The sequence below is a fragment of the Pelodiscus sinensis genome, chromosome 4 (assembly GCF_052426305.1).
Source record: "Pelodiscus sinensis isolate ZL-2025 chromosome 4, ASM5242630v1, whole genome shotgun sequence".
NCBI classification, from domain to species: domain Eukaryota; kingdom Metazoa; phylum Chordata; order Testudines; family Trionychidae; genus Pelodiscus; species Pelodiscus sinensis.
In genome coordinates, this window is record NC_143055.1 from 63666385 (window position 1) to 63682809 (window position 16425).

The following is a 16425-nucleotide window of genomic DNA, read 5'->3' on the forward strand; positions in this document are numbered from 1 at the left end:
GGAGACTTTGTCTTGCCAGGTAATGCCCAGGATGCGGCGCAGACCTCGTAGATGGAAGGCGTTCAGTCTCCGCTCTTGTCTCGCGTATGTGGTCCATGTCTCGCTCCTGTACAGCAGGGTGCTGATGACGCAGGCGTTGTACACTGCCATCTTTGTTGCGGTTGTCAGCCTGGGGTTGGTCCACACTCGGGTTGTCAGGTGGGCTAAAGTAGAGGCTGCCTTCCCGATCCTCTTGTCGAGCTCAGCGTCAAGGGAGAGATTATCGGTGATGGTGGAGCCCAAGTACGTGAACTGGTGGACGACGTCAAGCTGGTAGTCGTCTACTGTGATGGCTGGTGGAGTGACAGTGTCCTGGCTTAGGACGTTTGTTTTTTTCAAACTGATATTCAGCCCAAAGTCTTTGCAGGCCATGGAAAAACGGCTCATCAGCGACTGTAGTTCTTCCTGGGTATGTGTGACGACTGCTGCGTCGTCGGCAAATATCATGTCCCTGATCAGCGTCTCGCATATATTCGTCTTGGCTTTGAGGCGAGAGAGATTGAATAGCTTGCCGTCCGATCTGGTGCGGAAGTAGATTCCTTCCGTTGCTGAGCCGAAGTCATGCTTGAGGAGCAGGGCAAAGAAGATCCCAAACAATGTGGGGGCAAGAACGCAGCCTTGCTTGACGCTGCTGCTGATGCTGAAAGGCTCGGAGCAACTGCCGTTAAACTGCACTGTTCCCTTCATGTCTGTGTGGAAGGATTCAATCAAACTCTGCAGTTTTGGTGGGCAGCCGATCTTGTGAAAGATTTTGAAGAGTCCGTCTCTGCTGACCAGGTCAAAGGCTTTGGTGAGATCAATGAAGGAGACGTACAGGGGCATCTGCTGTTCTCTACACTTCTCCTGGAGTTGTCGTAGGGAGAAAATCATGTCTACGGTTGACCGTTCTGCGCGGAAACCACACTGTGACTCCGGGTAGACATGTTCAGCCAGCTTCTGCAGTCGGGTGAAGATGACCTTAGCAAATACTTTGCCTACGACGCTAAGAAGGGAGATGCCTCTGTAGTTGTTACAATCACTTCTCTCACCCTTATTCTTGTAGAGGGTGACGATCTTAGCATCCCGCATATCCTGCGGTACGGCTCCTTCTTTCCAGCACTGACAGAGCACTTTGTGAAGAGGGTGCAGTAGGGAACACTTGCACTGTTTCAGCAGGTCTGGAGGAATCCCGTCGCTGCCGGGGGCTTTTCTTGAGGCCAGTTTATCAACAGCCTTGCTGAGCTCTTCTACTGTTGGCTCTGCATCAAGTTCTTCCATGGTTGGCAGGCATTCAATGGCATCTAATGCTGCGGAGGTCACCGTATTCCGTCTGGAGTAGAGGTCAGAGTAGTGTTCCACCCATCTCCCCAACTGTTGTTGCTTGTCGGAGATTATTTCTCCAGTAGAAGACTTGAGGGGTGCTGTTTTGCTCTGGGTAGGGCCCAGCGCTTTCTTGATGCCGTCGTACATGCCTCTTGTGTTCCCTGATATGGCTGCTTTCTGGATGTTGTTGCTGAGCTGCTGCCAATATTCGTTCGCACAGTGTCTGGCAACCTGTTGAGCCTTGCTCCTAGTAGCCCTGAGAATTTGTAGGTTCCTCTTGCTTGGTGACCGCTTGTATTCTGCCAGAGCGGCGCGCTTGGCTTCTATGACTGGAATCATCACAGAGGACTTTGCTTCAAACCAGCCGTGCGTCTTTGTGGTCCTCTTTCCAAAGGTTGTCAGGGCAGTGCGGTGCATTATGTTCCTCAGTGTTTCCCACTTTTCCATGGCAGAGTCTCCTGTCTATGTGGTGTCAAGTTCCTTCTCAAGCGCTTCTGCAAATTTCTGCGTCAGGTCAGGCTGCGACATCTTGCTGACGTCGATGAGAGGATTTTCTTGTTTCCTTGAACGATGAAACCTCTTCGGGTTCAGCCTGATCTTGCAGCACACTAAGGAGTGGTCTGTGTTGCAGTCAGTGCTATGATAAGAGCGTACGTGCAGGATGCAATTGATAGCTGAGCAGCGAACTAGTATAAGGTCCAACTGGTGCCAGTGTTTCGAGTGCGGATGTCGCCAGGAGACCTTATGCTGGGGCTTGGTCTGGAAGTATGAGTTGGCGATGCACAGGTTGTAGAAAGCGCAGAGCTCGAGCAGGCGTTGGCCGTTCTCGTTCATTTTACCGACGCCAAATTTTCCGAGGCACGAAGGCCATGAGTCATTGTCTGCACCTACTCTGGCATTGAAGTCACCCAGAAGGATGAGTTGTTCCTTGTCGGGGATGCTGTTGATGACAGATGTTAGGTTCTCATAGAACCGGTCTTTAGTTTCCAATGTTGCGTTCAGAGTTGGGGCGTATACGCTGACGAGGGTGATAGGGCCTGTGGTGGTGTTGAGACGAAGGGTGAGGAGTCATTCTGAGCCATTACTGCCTGGTTCTACCATACTCAGTAGGCTATTTTTCACCGTGAAAGCTACGCCATGCTGTCTGGGCTCGTCTGGGGCCTTTCCCTGCCAGTAGAAGGTGTAGTCTTTTTCTTTCAGAATGTCTGAGTCTGCCAGTCGTGTTTCCTGTAGGGCGGCAATGTCTACGTTCAGCCTCAGAAGTTCGTTGTTGATGACTGCTGTCTTTCGTAGGTCGTCAATGTCCCGTACGTCTTCGGAGAGACCCGTCAACATTGTACGGACATTCCAACATCCCAGTTTAAGAGGTGATCTCTCTCTCAGTGTTTTGTTGCCTGGTGCGATGGTTGCAGCCTGCCGTTCGGAATGTTCCTAATCCCCATGGACCCAGTGAGGAAAGCAGACTGTGGCGGGGCAGTACCTGACTGTCTGGGGGCTGCCCAGCTTGAGGCGGGCGATAACTGCCCAGTGAGACCCGAAGATCCCTCCCACCATCGGGAACAACCCCTGGCGCCATGCTCTACGCCAATTGAGCTGTGGCTTATAACCGGTAAACTGTTGCTCCCCGTGTTGTTTCCGCGCTAGTAGCGCTAGCGAGGCTGGAGTGTCCTCACCAGGGTTGCGAGATATGTTGGTAGTCGGATACTAGCCAGGGCGATGTAATATGGAGGAACAGGCTATTGCCCACGTAGCGGGTCCCCCCTCTCCACGTCATCGATGGATCCAAAGGAACAGCAGGGCTGCTACAGTTTGGCATCGGCGCCGTCGCAGGAGTTGCCACAGCGAGGCTGCAAGCAGCGTCGAACTGCCTTAGGGACTCCGACTCCGGATTTTTCCTCGAGGTTTACTCCTGAAGCCTTTTCCATGGAAGAATATAGCCGCAAGGCAGCGGAGGTTTAAAATCAGGGTTTTCCTTCCCCTAGATGAACTGCCTTCCTAGGCTGACGAGTATCATCTCCCCGAAGCAACTGGTTATAAGGCGCCAGTGACCCGCCTGCGCCCCTTCTCCTGTCAGTTAAAACAGTTCCGCCGGGTTTACAAGCTAAACCGCACGTGAAGGCCAGGAGCTGGACTTGGTTGTCAGAAGCTATTGGAGACGCACGCCTTATAGGGGTACTTTATAGACAGTGGGAGCTTATCCCCACTACCACCCCTGGCTATGACAACCTTGCATGAGGCCAGAATAAATTACCAATTACTTTGTCTCCAATTAGTCAGTGGGTGCCATTGGTCCACTTCTCTGTGGACCCTGCCACTGTGGGGAGTAAAAGGTGGCCTGATTTTTGCTGCCTCCTCACACCAGGCGCCCCTCCCCCGGTAATCCCCAAGGGTCCTGCTGGGGACAGGTTGCCATGGGAGGGAGGGAGTGAGGCAGGGATCGAAGGGTAGATTTCACAGACCCAATTGTGAATATGCTTTGGCCCGAGGATGGCCCACAGACCAGGTGTTTGATACCCCTGGTGTAGACTTTGCTATTGATATCTGCACCGGGTCAGATTCTGCCACATTTGCTCAAGCATCTGAAAAAAAAAAATCACAGCACAGATAAAAATATTATGATTGTGCACAATAAAGCTTCTTTATGTAACAGCAGAGGCTTTGGTCGAGTACATACAGTCTCCGCTACCTTGCCCAGCATTAGGATTTTGTCATAATCACACTTTCAGCTACAAAATAAAACAGGCCCACTTGTGTAATACTGTAGCAGCCAATATTCATGAATAAAGTATAAAGCAAACTGAAGTTTCCATTTCATACATATTACAAACTGGTTTCCAGCCCATGAAAGCTTATGCCCAAATAAATGTGTTAATGTTTAAGATGCCACAGGACTTCTCATTTTTCTTGCTGAAACAGACTCTCACAGCTTTCCCCCTGAAAAAAAATAATTATGACCCCTTTCAACCAGCAAGGTTAGCCAAGTTCAGGGCTCAGTGGCTTGTTTCCATTAGAAGGAGAAATTGGTGTTAGAGTATAATCTCTTTGATGCAACCCTATTTATTTACTAAGTGCTGTTTCTCTGAATACAAGACGAATCAAATAATAGGAGAGAGTTTCTTTGCTCACAGCAGTAAGGCATTTTCACCCAGCATCTCTCAAGTCCACTTTAATGGTTTAATTTATCCCAGGAACTTTCTTGTTGTGTTCTCTCTGGTTCTTTCATGTTGTTCCCCTTCACTCTGACAATAGACAAGCATCCCTCCACCAAAAAATACATAGAGCTTTCTCTAATTCCTGAGCAGACTACTAGCATGTTCCCTTGTGTGGACTCTGTTGACTCTATTTTGATTTGAGGTCCTTATTGTTTCCTATATTTCTCCTGAATGAATTGCATCTGCTGCACTCACCAGTTTCAGTGACATTTTTCCCCAAACAGAAAGTGATATCAACTAAAACAGTCATAGATGAAAATAGTGGAATGCCAATATTTTCGTTAGCCAATATTTTTGCATTGTTTTTGCTGGTAATTTCTGTCTGGTTCTTTACATCACAGCTGTCCAAGTATGACAATGCTCTGGTCAGAGATTGCTTCCCTCTTGCCAAGCCCAAGGGAAGCCATAGAGCAGCCACTGATATTGACTAAAATTCCATCCTTTCCATAGTCGGCCCAAGTGTTTGCCAGTGAAGGAAGGAAGCTTGAGGAGAAATATTTTCTTTGCCAAGTGATTTTAATTGTTTGGGATCCAGCAATTTTCCTTATTTAGAGTTTCATTTTGGGGCTTTATATAGATTCATATTCCCTTCAGGATTTAAATTGATATTTCATGTTCCAGCTGAATGTATTATGTATACTTAGACAGTTTGCACTACTTACATATCTTATATTTGTTCATTTCCATCCAGCTGTGATCTTGTTTTGTTATACACCTGATCAACCCCTTGGAAAAAAAACTTTAAATTTGTACATATGTAAACATAATAAAATAATAATAATAATTGCCTATAAAACCAAATAAAATACAGCCCAACTTATGAACACACTGACTTACAACCATCCATACTTATGACCAACCTCCCATTAACCTCATTATAATACTTTCGAGTTGACAACCATGCACATCAAGGTTTTCAAACAGCCCGGGCAGCGCGTTTAAGGGTATTTCCAACTTACGACCAAATCAAGTTACGACCAGGTGTTTGGAACATAACCCATTCGTAAGTCAGGGACTGCCTGTAAATAGTAACTACTACAGTACACAATAAAGAGCAATCATCCAGAAAGTACTAAGAATACTGTATCAGATACTAATTTTCATTGTCTTGAAAGTACTTGGATGTATACTATTCATTTCCTGAAATTTTCAAGTGCAATCTTAACATGATAATTTTGGTCTACAGTTTCTTTGCCCCCAGATATATTAACAGTAGAAAAGATAATTCACAAATCAACTTTTGTAAATGTTTACCATGTTACTAACTACTAAATCAAAAGGTAGGAACTACCTAAACAGTGTTCATGTATTCTCTAACAGTGTCATAATATTAGGGTCATTAATGTTATAGCAGACCTCTAACTGCCAGTAGTTTAAAAAAAGAATTGTCAAGTTGATAGGCCATATATTTAATCTATGCTTAGGCACAACTTCTTATAAATGAACGTCTTTTCCACTGTACTGTGTTACTTTAAAACCAGTCCTTCAAAGACTGAACACAACACACACAACACACACACACACACACACACACACACACACACACAAAACAAAACGCAAACAATTAGTCTTAAGTCCAAACATCAGCAAAGCTGTACACTCATGCTACACTCAGGACAGATTCCGTACAGAGTAGTGCATTACAACTTCATGAATGCGCAAGAACTAGACCAAGTGTTGCAAATATCCCAAGTTGTTTCTATTACTCAGTCCACTGATTTTTTAAGTATGGAGCGTTGTTGCAGTTGAGTTGGTCCCTGGATATTAGAGACACAAGGTGGTTGAGGTAATCTGTTTTATTGGACCAATTTCTGTTGGTGAGAAAATGACAATAAAGCATATTGCCTCTCCCACCTTGTATATTTGACTTTTAAAGCACATTCCAAAGATACAGCTTTAAAGGAAGATTATATTTGAGGCCTAAGCATTTCAACAGAATCCATTTAGTATGGCTAAACTGATTGTGCCAGTTAGCAACAGTGAATCTTCCATTTCTATTCAATTACAGCATCAGATTTTTTACTCACCTGAAAAGTCTACCCCAATTTTACCAGCCCTCTATTTCCTCATTTGTAAGCTAGATATTAGTTACACTATTGTTTGGAAAAGTATTTTGAGATCCTTGGATGTGAAGGTGTGTGAAATGTTACTAAGTATCAAAGTGTTAGTAACATATAATGAGCTTCTGTGTATATAGGTTGGACAGTCACATGGTATTTGTATTTCAGCACAAAATATATAAGTAAAATCTAGAGAGAAATGTTTGGGGCATTGCTTACAACCTCTAAAGTAAGTCCAGCTATACCTAGTTACAAAATTTGCAAAACAATGTTCTCTCTCGGAAATAGCCTTAGGTTATTTACAATTGAAAATTAAATACAAGCATGCTAAGATGTACTTAAATACCAAAACCAAGAGTTAATACAAGATACCTTATTTGGTAATATAATTTTCTTAAAAAAAAAGCCAGCACACAGATTAGTGCACTTCCCAGAAGATACCTCAGTTTAAAAAAAAGCCCTGAAGGTGCAGAAGATACAGAATATGCTAATTCTGTTGTTTGGGGGGGGGGGGGGGGGGGGGCAGGTGGGAAGGGCTATCTCTACAACTGTTATTAAATCCCATCCAAACTGTATTTTAACTTTGTAACTGACAGCTATGAGCACATACTTTAGAAATTGTTTATTATGCTAGAGGTTGAAGTATCTATCAGCTCCCATTCATTTCAGATTTGTGGATTCAGAGTAAGACAGCTCAGCCATTCCAAATGCTATCTATCATTGTGTCAAAGTTCCCAGTCTTAAAAAAAAAAACCTGTTTCTTTTCATTGTGAAAGATTTGATAATGAATACACCAACAGCTCCATTTATGGGGGGGGGGGGGGGTAAGGGTTAGTAGCCCCCCTTCCTGAGTTTGAACCCACTATATTTCATACGAGGTTTGCTTAAAGCTTTATGCCCTGACTCCAAAGGCAGTTCTTAAATGCAACAGAGTTTGAGCTGCTTGCAGCTTTGCTTTGGGGCTGGGTATTTTTTATAAGAGGAGGAAGGGAAGATGATTAAGAATAACAAAAGGCTGGGAATTCCACTAGATGAAGGATTGTTAGATCATCACTAAAACATTGCCAGACACTTGACTTAAAAGATAGTGGGGGAAAGAGTAGGAATGAGTGTTGTGCTGCTGGGTTTTGTATTTGGTATAGCAAAGTCCTTGCTAAGGCCCCTTAATTTGGGACCCCTTCTTGTATCACAAATCAGCCAGAGACCCTTTCTGGTGCAGTCACCTGTGCCTTTTATTGTAAGTGCCAAATTACCCACCACCTTCCATTTACAGAGCTTTGATTTTCCAGCAGCTAACTCAGCCAGCCAGCCAGCCAGCCAGCCTCTCCTTCTGGCTTGGGAGCACACTTAGCCACACCCTAGCTCCCCTCCCCCCTTTCACTTACCCTCTGGCTGCCTTATATAGCCCTCTGGCTAATGAGGCCTACAGCTGCTTCCATTAGCCTTTCAGACTTGGGCTTGCTCAGCTGGCAGTAATTGACCTTTTCAGCCAGGCTATAGTGGCGGAGCTCCTGCTTGGCTAGAAGTCTGTTACATTGGATTACTGTGTTAAACTTACAAATGTTCTTAGAAAAGGAGTGAACAGGGACTAATACAAAGCTGACTACAAAGAGCTACAAAGGGATTTCACAAAATAGGGTGACTGGGCAACACAAAGACCGGTGGAATTCAATGTTGATAAGTGCAAAGTAATGTACATGGGAAAAAGTGATCTTAACTATAGATCTAAAATAGCTATTATCGCTCAAGAAAGATCTTAGAATCATTGTGGATAGTCCCCTGAAAAAATGTTTAACGTACAGTAGCAGTCTAAAAACAAAAAAAGCTCACAAAATATAGGGCATCATTAGAAAAGGAATATAGAACACAAATCATCATATTGCCTCTACATAAATTCATTGGATGCCCACATCTTGAATGCTGTATGCAAGTTTGTTCAACTCATCTAAAAACGATATTGTATTTGGAAAGGTATAGTGAAGGCAACAGAAATTATGAAGGGGTAAGGAATAGCTTCCATATGAGGAGAGATTAAGACGACTGACTTTTCATTTTGGAAAAGAAATGACTAAAGATAGGGCGATATGTTAGATATCTGGAAAATCATGAACAGTATGGAAAATTGAAGGTAATGTTATTTATACCTTCATTAACATAACCCTGGAAGTTGACCCAATTTAATTTAAGGCAGCAGATTTAAAACAAACAAAATATATATATATTTTCCCCTCAATCAACTTGTGAAACTCTTTGCCAGGAGATGGTGAACAAGCCCAAATTATAACAGGGTTCCAATAAGAACAAAATAAGTTCAAGGAGGATAGATCCATCAATGGCTACTAGCCAGAATGAGCAGCGATGGTGTCCCTAGCCTCTGTTTGCCAGAAGCTGAGATTGATTGACAGGGGATGGATCATGATAATTGCCACTTCTGTTTATTCTTTCTGAAGCATGTGGCATTGGCCACTCCTGGAAGACAGGATACTGGGCTAGGAGGACAACTGTTCTCACCCAGTATGGCCATTCTGATGTTCTTATATAGAGCTGAAATGTCTCCGCTCCCTTGTTCTAACACGTTAGACTGCATTCCCCTTCCAGAGCGGAGATACAGCCCAGGAGTTCTGGCAGGGTCTCTCTCTTTCTCCACATAATTACTAACAAATTAAGAGTATATAGTAGACTTCTGATAATCCGGAACCTTCGGGACCTAGGTGGTGCCAGATTATCAGATATGCCAGACTATCAGGAGGTACTATAAACTTGTTTTTTATATATATTATATACATATACACACACACACACACACACACACACACACACACACACACACACACAGTATCCAGTATATACCGTATATAAAGTGTTTTAACCCGTTTTATTGTACATACTGGATACAGTATACTGTAATGTTTTATTTTTTAACCCTTTTTTACCCTTTTTGCTCAGTTCAGCTGCTGCTGCGTTGCGACTTGTTTTTGCTGAAGCTCATTCACTAGGCTCTTGCCATTTTGATGCCAGACTATCGGGAGTGCCATACAGTTAGATGTCGGACTATTTGAGTTTTACTGTACATTAAAATTTTAAATCTAACCAGTGTCTTGCCACAAGATATCAGAATATGTGAATTTTACAGCTGAGTGGAGCTAATATATTTATTTTTCTTTCTTTTATATAGGAATTAGACACAGTGCTCCTGTCAGCTAATTGCTAAATTGTCTGCCAAAAAAGTAGAGTTTCCAAGTGCCTTGGTAGCCCCTGCGTGGAGATGATGTGTATGGGGGGAAGGCAGATGGGGTTGGTTCCTCCCATCCCCATTTGGTGCTTGGCTTATATTAAGCATGCTTAATAACACTGCTGAACCTCTGTCCTTAGTCCACCCCTCCATGTTCTCACTCCCATTATCCTATCACGTACAGGTCAACCCCTACAAAAATCTGAAATGGCACCCGGAATACAGAGGAACTGCCATTTATCAGATTTCTAAATTGACTGAAAATGATAATTTTGAAAGATAGTTGCTTATTTTCCCTCGAGGATATTAAAAAGAGCTTTCGGATATTTGTTATTGTTTTATATTTTGAAAAGTTATGGAAATATACCCTATATATATATATATATATATATGAGCTACAAGCTAAACAGTCACTGAAGCAAAGAAGAACTTTAAATTTCACAACAGGGTATCACACTGATGCCTAAATTTGGGCTCGCCAACTAAAGGAGAAGTCAATGACTAAGATGTTTAGCCACATAGAATCAAAACTGAGCTACATATCCGATAAGGCCTTCACCTTCTCTGTAAGCAACCAAATTCAAAATTCTGTTAACATTAAAATGCTGCTCACATGAAAATAGAAAGTGATAGAACTTCCCATCCAGAAATCTCACATGGTAAATATAAGTCTTTAGAGTGGCAGAAGTAATATTGCAATGAGTTTCCTCAACTCCAGTCAGTGCAGTGCTGTCACTTTGTTTATCATAAGAAATACATATAACTAGGTCAATTCAATCAGGGAACAGTGGGAACACAGCACAAACCTTAGAGCTCGCGAAGAGTCTGACCAAAACTCCATTACTGCAAAAAGTCTATACAGTTCTACAAACTTCTACAAAGTATTATGCGGAATACTGTACACTACAGGTTGTACCTCCCTTAACCGGGACTCTCTGGTCCAGCAACATTTGTAGTCCAGCGGAACCACAGATGTTCCTACACCACAGAGTCCCTGTATAAGGAAGTCAGGCCTCAAGGCAGAAGCGGTGGCAGAAGGGGCATAGCTCAGGCAGGAGCCCCATGTGGAGGTAGGGGGATGCAGCAGGAAGTTCTGGCCCCTGCTGCCAGCTGGTAGTGGTCACAGAGTCCAGGAAGCCTCGAAGCCTCAGTCCTGGCAGCCATGGTAGCTCCAGAAGCCGTAGCAACCGCAGATCCCCAGCAGTCCCAGAGCTCTGGCAGAGAGAGTCATAGCCAGATAGGTAACAGCAGAGCTTGGCTGGAGTCAGGCTTCCCCTCATGTAGCAAATCCCCTTTTTCAGGACCAGTAAGGTCCTGAGGGTGCTCGACAAGAGAGTTCCAACCTTTAGTAATTATTGTATTGTCTAAAGCAGGCCTAGGCAAAATACGTCCCACAGGCCAGATCGGACTCACCAAGCCAACGCATCCAGCCCATGCACACTGTAAGGAGCCACAGACAGGCTCCCAGCTTGTACTGCAGCCTGCACATTGCTCAGAAAAGTGGATGTGAAGCCATTTTTCTTTAAAAACTGTGAGGGGGAAAAAGTTTCAGGTGTAACTCCCACTCCCAGCTAAATCCTGTTGGCTGGCTTCTGGCCAGAAACTGACCAATGGAAGCTGCCTGTTTGAATAACAGGCAGACACAATGCACTAGCTCCCTCCCTTCTGACTAAGTTATTCACACATGGCTGGGCAGCCTGTACAGGCGTGGGTAAGGCAGGCTAGCTGAGATACTTTTTAAGCTCTTCAAGCATTTACTTCTGTAGGCAGGCATGCTGACTAGTTGGGCTGTTGGCTGGTAAGTCTCCTGGCCAGATCCTGCCTCTCACACTCTAACCCCTCTTTTCCCCAGCCCTCTGCCCCCGATCACTCAACACACTTAAACCCTCTAGCACCCTCCTGCACCCATACCCCCTCCCAGATCTGGCACCCAAATCCCTTGCTCAGATCACAATCCCCTTTTACCCTAGGTCACAAACCAAAGTCATCAATCCCAGTCCCCTGCCCTAGGTCACAACTACCTCCTTAACCCAAACTCCCTCCCAGACCCCACACTCCCTCCTGTACCTCAATCCCTTACCCCAAGCTCCCTTCTGCACTCAACCTCCATTCCAGACCCTGCATTTCCTCCATGAATATTATGGAAGCGTGCAGCCCTCGACCACTTTCCAAAATCTTTCAAGTAGGAATAAGGGATCTTCCGGACAAGGGCTTATTTTCCGGAGAATTGCGTCTACACTGGCGCTTTTCTCCGGCAAAAACCCCGAGCCGGAAAAAAGTGGCAGACATGTAAATGCAAATGCCGCGGGGGATATTTAAATCCCCCGCTGATTTGCAATTCCGAAGTGTCTCATTAGCATCCCTTTTCCAGAAAGGGATGCCAATGTAGACATAGCCCAGATGTAGCCCCAGTGTCCTCTATAGCTGAGTTCACCATATCAAGCAGGTGAAACACAACAAAAAGCAAGCAGGATCATGACAAAATGAGAGAATTTGTGCCAGCAAGATAAGAAGCAGTCACAGAACAACAGCTGCCTCACCGCGGTCAAACTTTTTGTGGGCATAATAGCAGAAAAATATCATAAGGAAGGGTTTAAAGAAGGAAATAAGATAGCTCTGTGGATGTTCCTGGAGTGTTGTTCAAAACGAACAAATAGAAGATGCAGTTGGCATTATTGGCATAGACACAACAGCCTACATCTCTACAGGCTAGTAGAGAAGACAGGCAGGGCAAAGACAGGCCATAAAGAATCATGAAAGTGAAGACAATGGATGACAGGCTGCTGGGAAGGTGGGGGTATTGTGCAGTGTGCACCAAGCAATGCTGAAAGGTGCCATGATCCAGGCAAGGCTGAGGGCCAGCTGCCCTTTGCCTTGTCCCTTCCACCTGAGTGTCACGTTACTGAATTTTGAGGGGAGCAGCCAGATCACTGATGCACCCATAGGTGGGGATGTTGGCCCCAAAAATGGTATAAAAGGGAGCCATGTAGGGTGTTGAATAGAAGCTTACTGTCTGCTAATCCCTTGTACGCTAATCATGTGATGGTATAATGTCTGTGTGTATAGTTAGGAGCCTGTAATCTGTGTAGATACTGAATATTTCTCTGCATGTGGTTGAGCATTGGGCAGAGCCCGGCCTATGGACATGCTAATCAGTGAGGCCCTGTGGGACAATGGCACTCAATGGGCCAAGGACACACCTAAAGAATGAGTGGTGACTCAGACCTAAGGGCTACTAGCAGGGAACACAGAGGAATAAGCCGGGTGACCTGCTGTAGCCAAGAAGAGACCAGGAAGGAGGGATAAATAGGCCATGTGGTGGACGCCATCTTGTTCTTCAGTTCAGCACTTCATCCCAGAGGCAGCAATGCAGGGATCAAAGAGCCCGAAAGACCAGTGGACCCATCCTGATCCAAGGATGCGCAACAAGAACTTTTAAACCAGCAGCTGTAACATCTCTGCTAGAGCCTGCATTAAGAACTGGGAGATTCGATGCATGCAATGTACTATTCCTTTAACAACCTTACTCTCATGCTTTTCTTTCTTGTGGTAATAAACATTTAGTTGTTAGATGCTAAAGGATTGGCTCAGCGTGATTTGTGGGTAAGGTCCAGAGGGTAAATTGACCAGTGATCTGTGGCTGGTTTCTTGGAACCAGACAGAACTTGTTCGGGGTAGGTGGGATTGGGTTCTAAGACCCCCCCACCTGTATATGAGGCCCGGGGCCATCTGGGGCACAGATATTGCTGGGGCGTCGGAGGGGTTTTGCTTGTGAGGCTTCAGGCAGGCAGCTGAAGCGCTCTGTGGGACTGGTTTGTGGCTGGTTTGGAGAGATCACCAGTCTGGGGGCTGTAAGGATCCCCGGATTTGAGCAATTCGCCCTGAGCAGATGCCCTCAGCTGTGCCCAGACACGGCCCGGTCCGTCACACTGAGGCCCCACCCTTCACCTTGCTCAGGGGCCCTACATGTCTCTTAGCTCTCCTGGCAGTAGTCAAGACATGAGCAGACGGTCTCAACTGACCTAACCATATAATACTGAACTCTAAGTCCTCTCTTCTCAGTTTCCTGGTAAAAGAAGAATTGGACTAACTAGAGTAAGAATAAATTGATAGTATTCACATAGCAAATTATTCAAAATAATCCAACTTCTGAAACTTTGATGTTATTTCATGTATATAGGAATTTAGAAATAAAAGGTTAGGAGCAGAGGTAAACATGCAGATGGCCCAAAGATTTATTGGTTAGTCAAGATTTAAAGAAGGCTGAGTGACACCTGAGTCACTATCTTGAATGATATTACAATGAAAGAAGAAATTCCATGCCGGTGAATACAAAATAATGCAAACTAATTTATTTGTACTCATATACATTGCAGATTTCTAAATTAAAAGGGAATCCTCTCAGGAAGAGATCTGGGAATCCTTGTGAGTATCAAAATGCAAATGCATGCTCAACACACAGAGGCAGTCAAAAGTACACAAAATGTTGAAACAAAAAAAAAAGGGGGGGAAATTGTGATAGGGCCTTCAGTGGATAGGCAGCCTAGTGGCTAGATCATTGGCTAGAAGTGTTGTAGGTAGACATCCTCCTCCCTGACTGAGCCAGAATATTCCTTCTTTTCTTTTCAGGCCCGACATTAAGAGCAGGTATAACATGACAGGGCTAGCAGAACCCATAGGTTTTCTTTAACGTCTGCTATGCCTGGCAGCAGTGTCTCTGCTCCTTCACGATTATACTAGTAAGTCAGAGGTACTCAAATCTCTGGAACAGGACTTGTAATGTATTGGGGGGGGGGGGGGGGACAGCACAAGAAACTTTAGGGAAAAAAATCATGCTGTGAACATTTTACTCACAGAAGTGACTAACTAGCAAATGATGATTCCTCCAGGCATATCAGGTCCTCTGATTGCGCTGTGCATTTTCCTCTAGATGGCATCCATTTTGATGATTTCTGTGAAGCGTGCATGGCATTATACAAAGTCCTTGCTATCTGTACAGTAATCTGTTTGCTACAATATGGCATGCACATTTAATTGTAAGTATGTCCCACAATTGCACTTTTGCTTTTCCTCTTATTACAAAGGATTGCAACAGGAAAAAAGTGGAAACAGGTTCAAATTAAGTACCCACTGCATATATTGGAGTTTATACCCATGTGGCAGAGAGGGAAAGAGTATAGACTACTAGTGAGACAGAAGAGGGGATGTGATCAAGTAAGTTTGAAAACTGCAGGTGTAAATAAGTGATAAACCCTCAGCTAGGATATTATGCTTCATTCTGATCATTGTCTCTCAAAGTATAAAGGGAAAAAATGGGGGAGTACTTTGATCATAAGAGAGAAAAATGATTCATAGTAAGCAACACATTTTTATGAGGAGAGATCAATACATTTAGAACTGTTTAGTTTAGAAAGGAGATTAATCATAGGTAACATCATAGAGATATATAAAATGAGAAAGTTGAGATGTCCTATTTATTCTTTCATATAATAAAAAGAACATTGAACAATAAGAAAAGGAAATATCTAAAAGGGAGAAATATATCTGTATAATACCTAAGTAAACTGTAGGACTCATTGCTTCGAAATAAAACTGAGGCCAAGTTTTTGCTATAAACAATGCTTTAAATTATCTGATTGATAGAATCAAGAGCTATTTTTATAGTTAAAATATTTATACAGGATCAGCATAAGCTAATATTTCAGAACATAAGCAAACATTAGCTCATTAATTCATTAACACATAACACATTAACTAGGGACCATCCAAGGAAATTAATAGATAGAATGTTTAAAACAAACAAAAGGAAGTATTTCTTCATGCAACACAGTCAACCTGTGGAACTACTTGCCAGAGGATGTTTTGAAAACCAAGACTTCAACAGGGTTCAAAAAAGAACTATATAAATTCATGGAGGATAGGTCCATGAATGGCTATTAGCCAGGATGGCTAGGAATGGTGTCTTTAGCCTGTTTGTCAGAAGCTGGGAATGGTCAACAAAGGAGAGATCACTTGATTACCTGTTCTGTTCATTCCCTCTGGGGCACCTAGCACTAGACACTGTTGGAGAACAGGATTCTAGGCTAGATGGACCTTTGGTCTGATCCAGTATGGCTGTTCTTATGTTCAGGACAGAACTTCTTCAAAGGGTACGTTACTCTGTAATTGTCCACTACACAGCATGTAGCATCTTACTCTGAAGCATCTGACACTTATCTACATCAGAATTCCATGGTAACTGCACTTGTATTCCCAGTCAGTGGTCCACCAAGCGCATGAAGGGCTCCTCAGCCATCACCTCTCCCTGAGTGGAGACCTCTCTCTCTCGTGATCAGGCTCTTTCAAGGCTTCACTGTCTCTTACTTATAGTGTGACATCTACAGAAAGCTGAAGTCCTAAATGCACCAATGTCTGCACTTTGCTTTGTCTCCAAGAGTATGCCCAGTGTAATGCCCCTCATTATAAGTTACCACATGGTTCTTCCTAAGTCGATAGGCACTTCTGCATTCCTGCTTTGAAATGTACAAGAGCCCCTACTAAGGCTCTTGTACATTTCAAAGGAGGAGTGCGAAACTCCATG

The 16425-nt window shown here is 44.0% G+C and overlaps 2 protein-coding genes across 3 annotated transcripts in view; both read right to left on the reverse strand.

The window, feature by feature from the left end:
• The window catches only part of TENM3 (teneurin transmembrane protein 3), a 2279325-nt gene that overhangs the window by 2226445 nt on the left and 36455 nt on the right, over positions 1-16425 (reverse strand). The gene's annotated exons all lie outside the window — the stretch shown is intronic.
• Positions 1804-2676, reverse strand: LOC149524523 (protein CFDP2-like). The gene is made up of 2 exons (XM_089778200.1): positions 2427-2676; positions 1804-2378 (listed from the first exon to the last, which is right to left on the reverse strand). Exons 1-2 carry the CDS (start codon positions 2674-2676, stop codon positions 1804-1806), a joined length of 825 nt encoding a protein of 274 aa, XP_089634326.1.

Excerpts from the sequence above, each read along its gene's own strand:
- LOC149524523 (XM_089778200.1), bottom strand. The coding sequence starts at position 2,676 with ATGTTGACGGGTCTCTCCGAAGACGTACGGGACATTGACGACCTACGA. Across the intron at positions 2,379-2,426 it reads GAGTATGGTAGAACCAGGCA|GCCCTATCACCCTCGTCAGC; the intron begins GTAATGGCTCAG and ends ACACCACCACAG.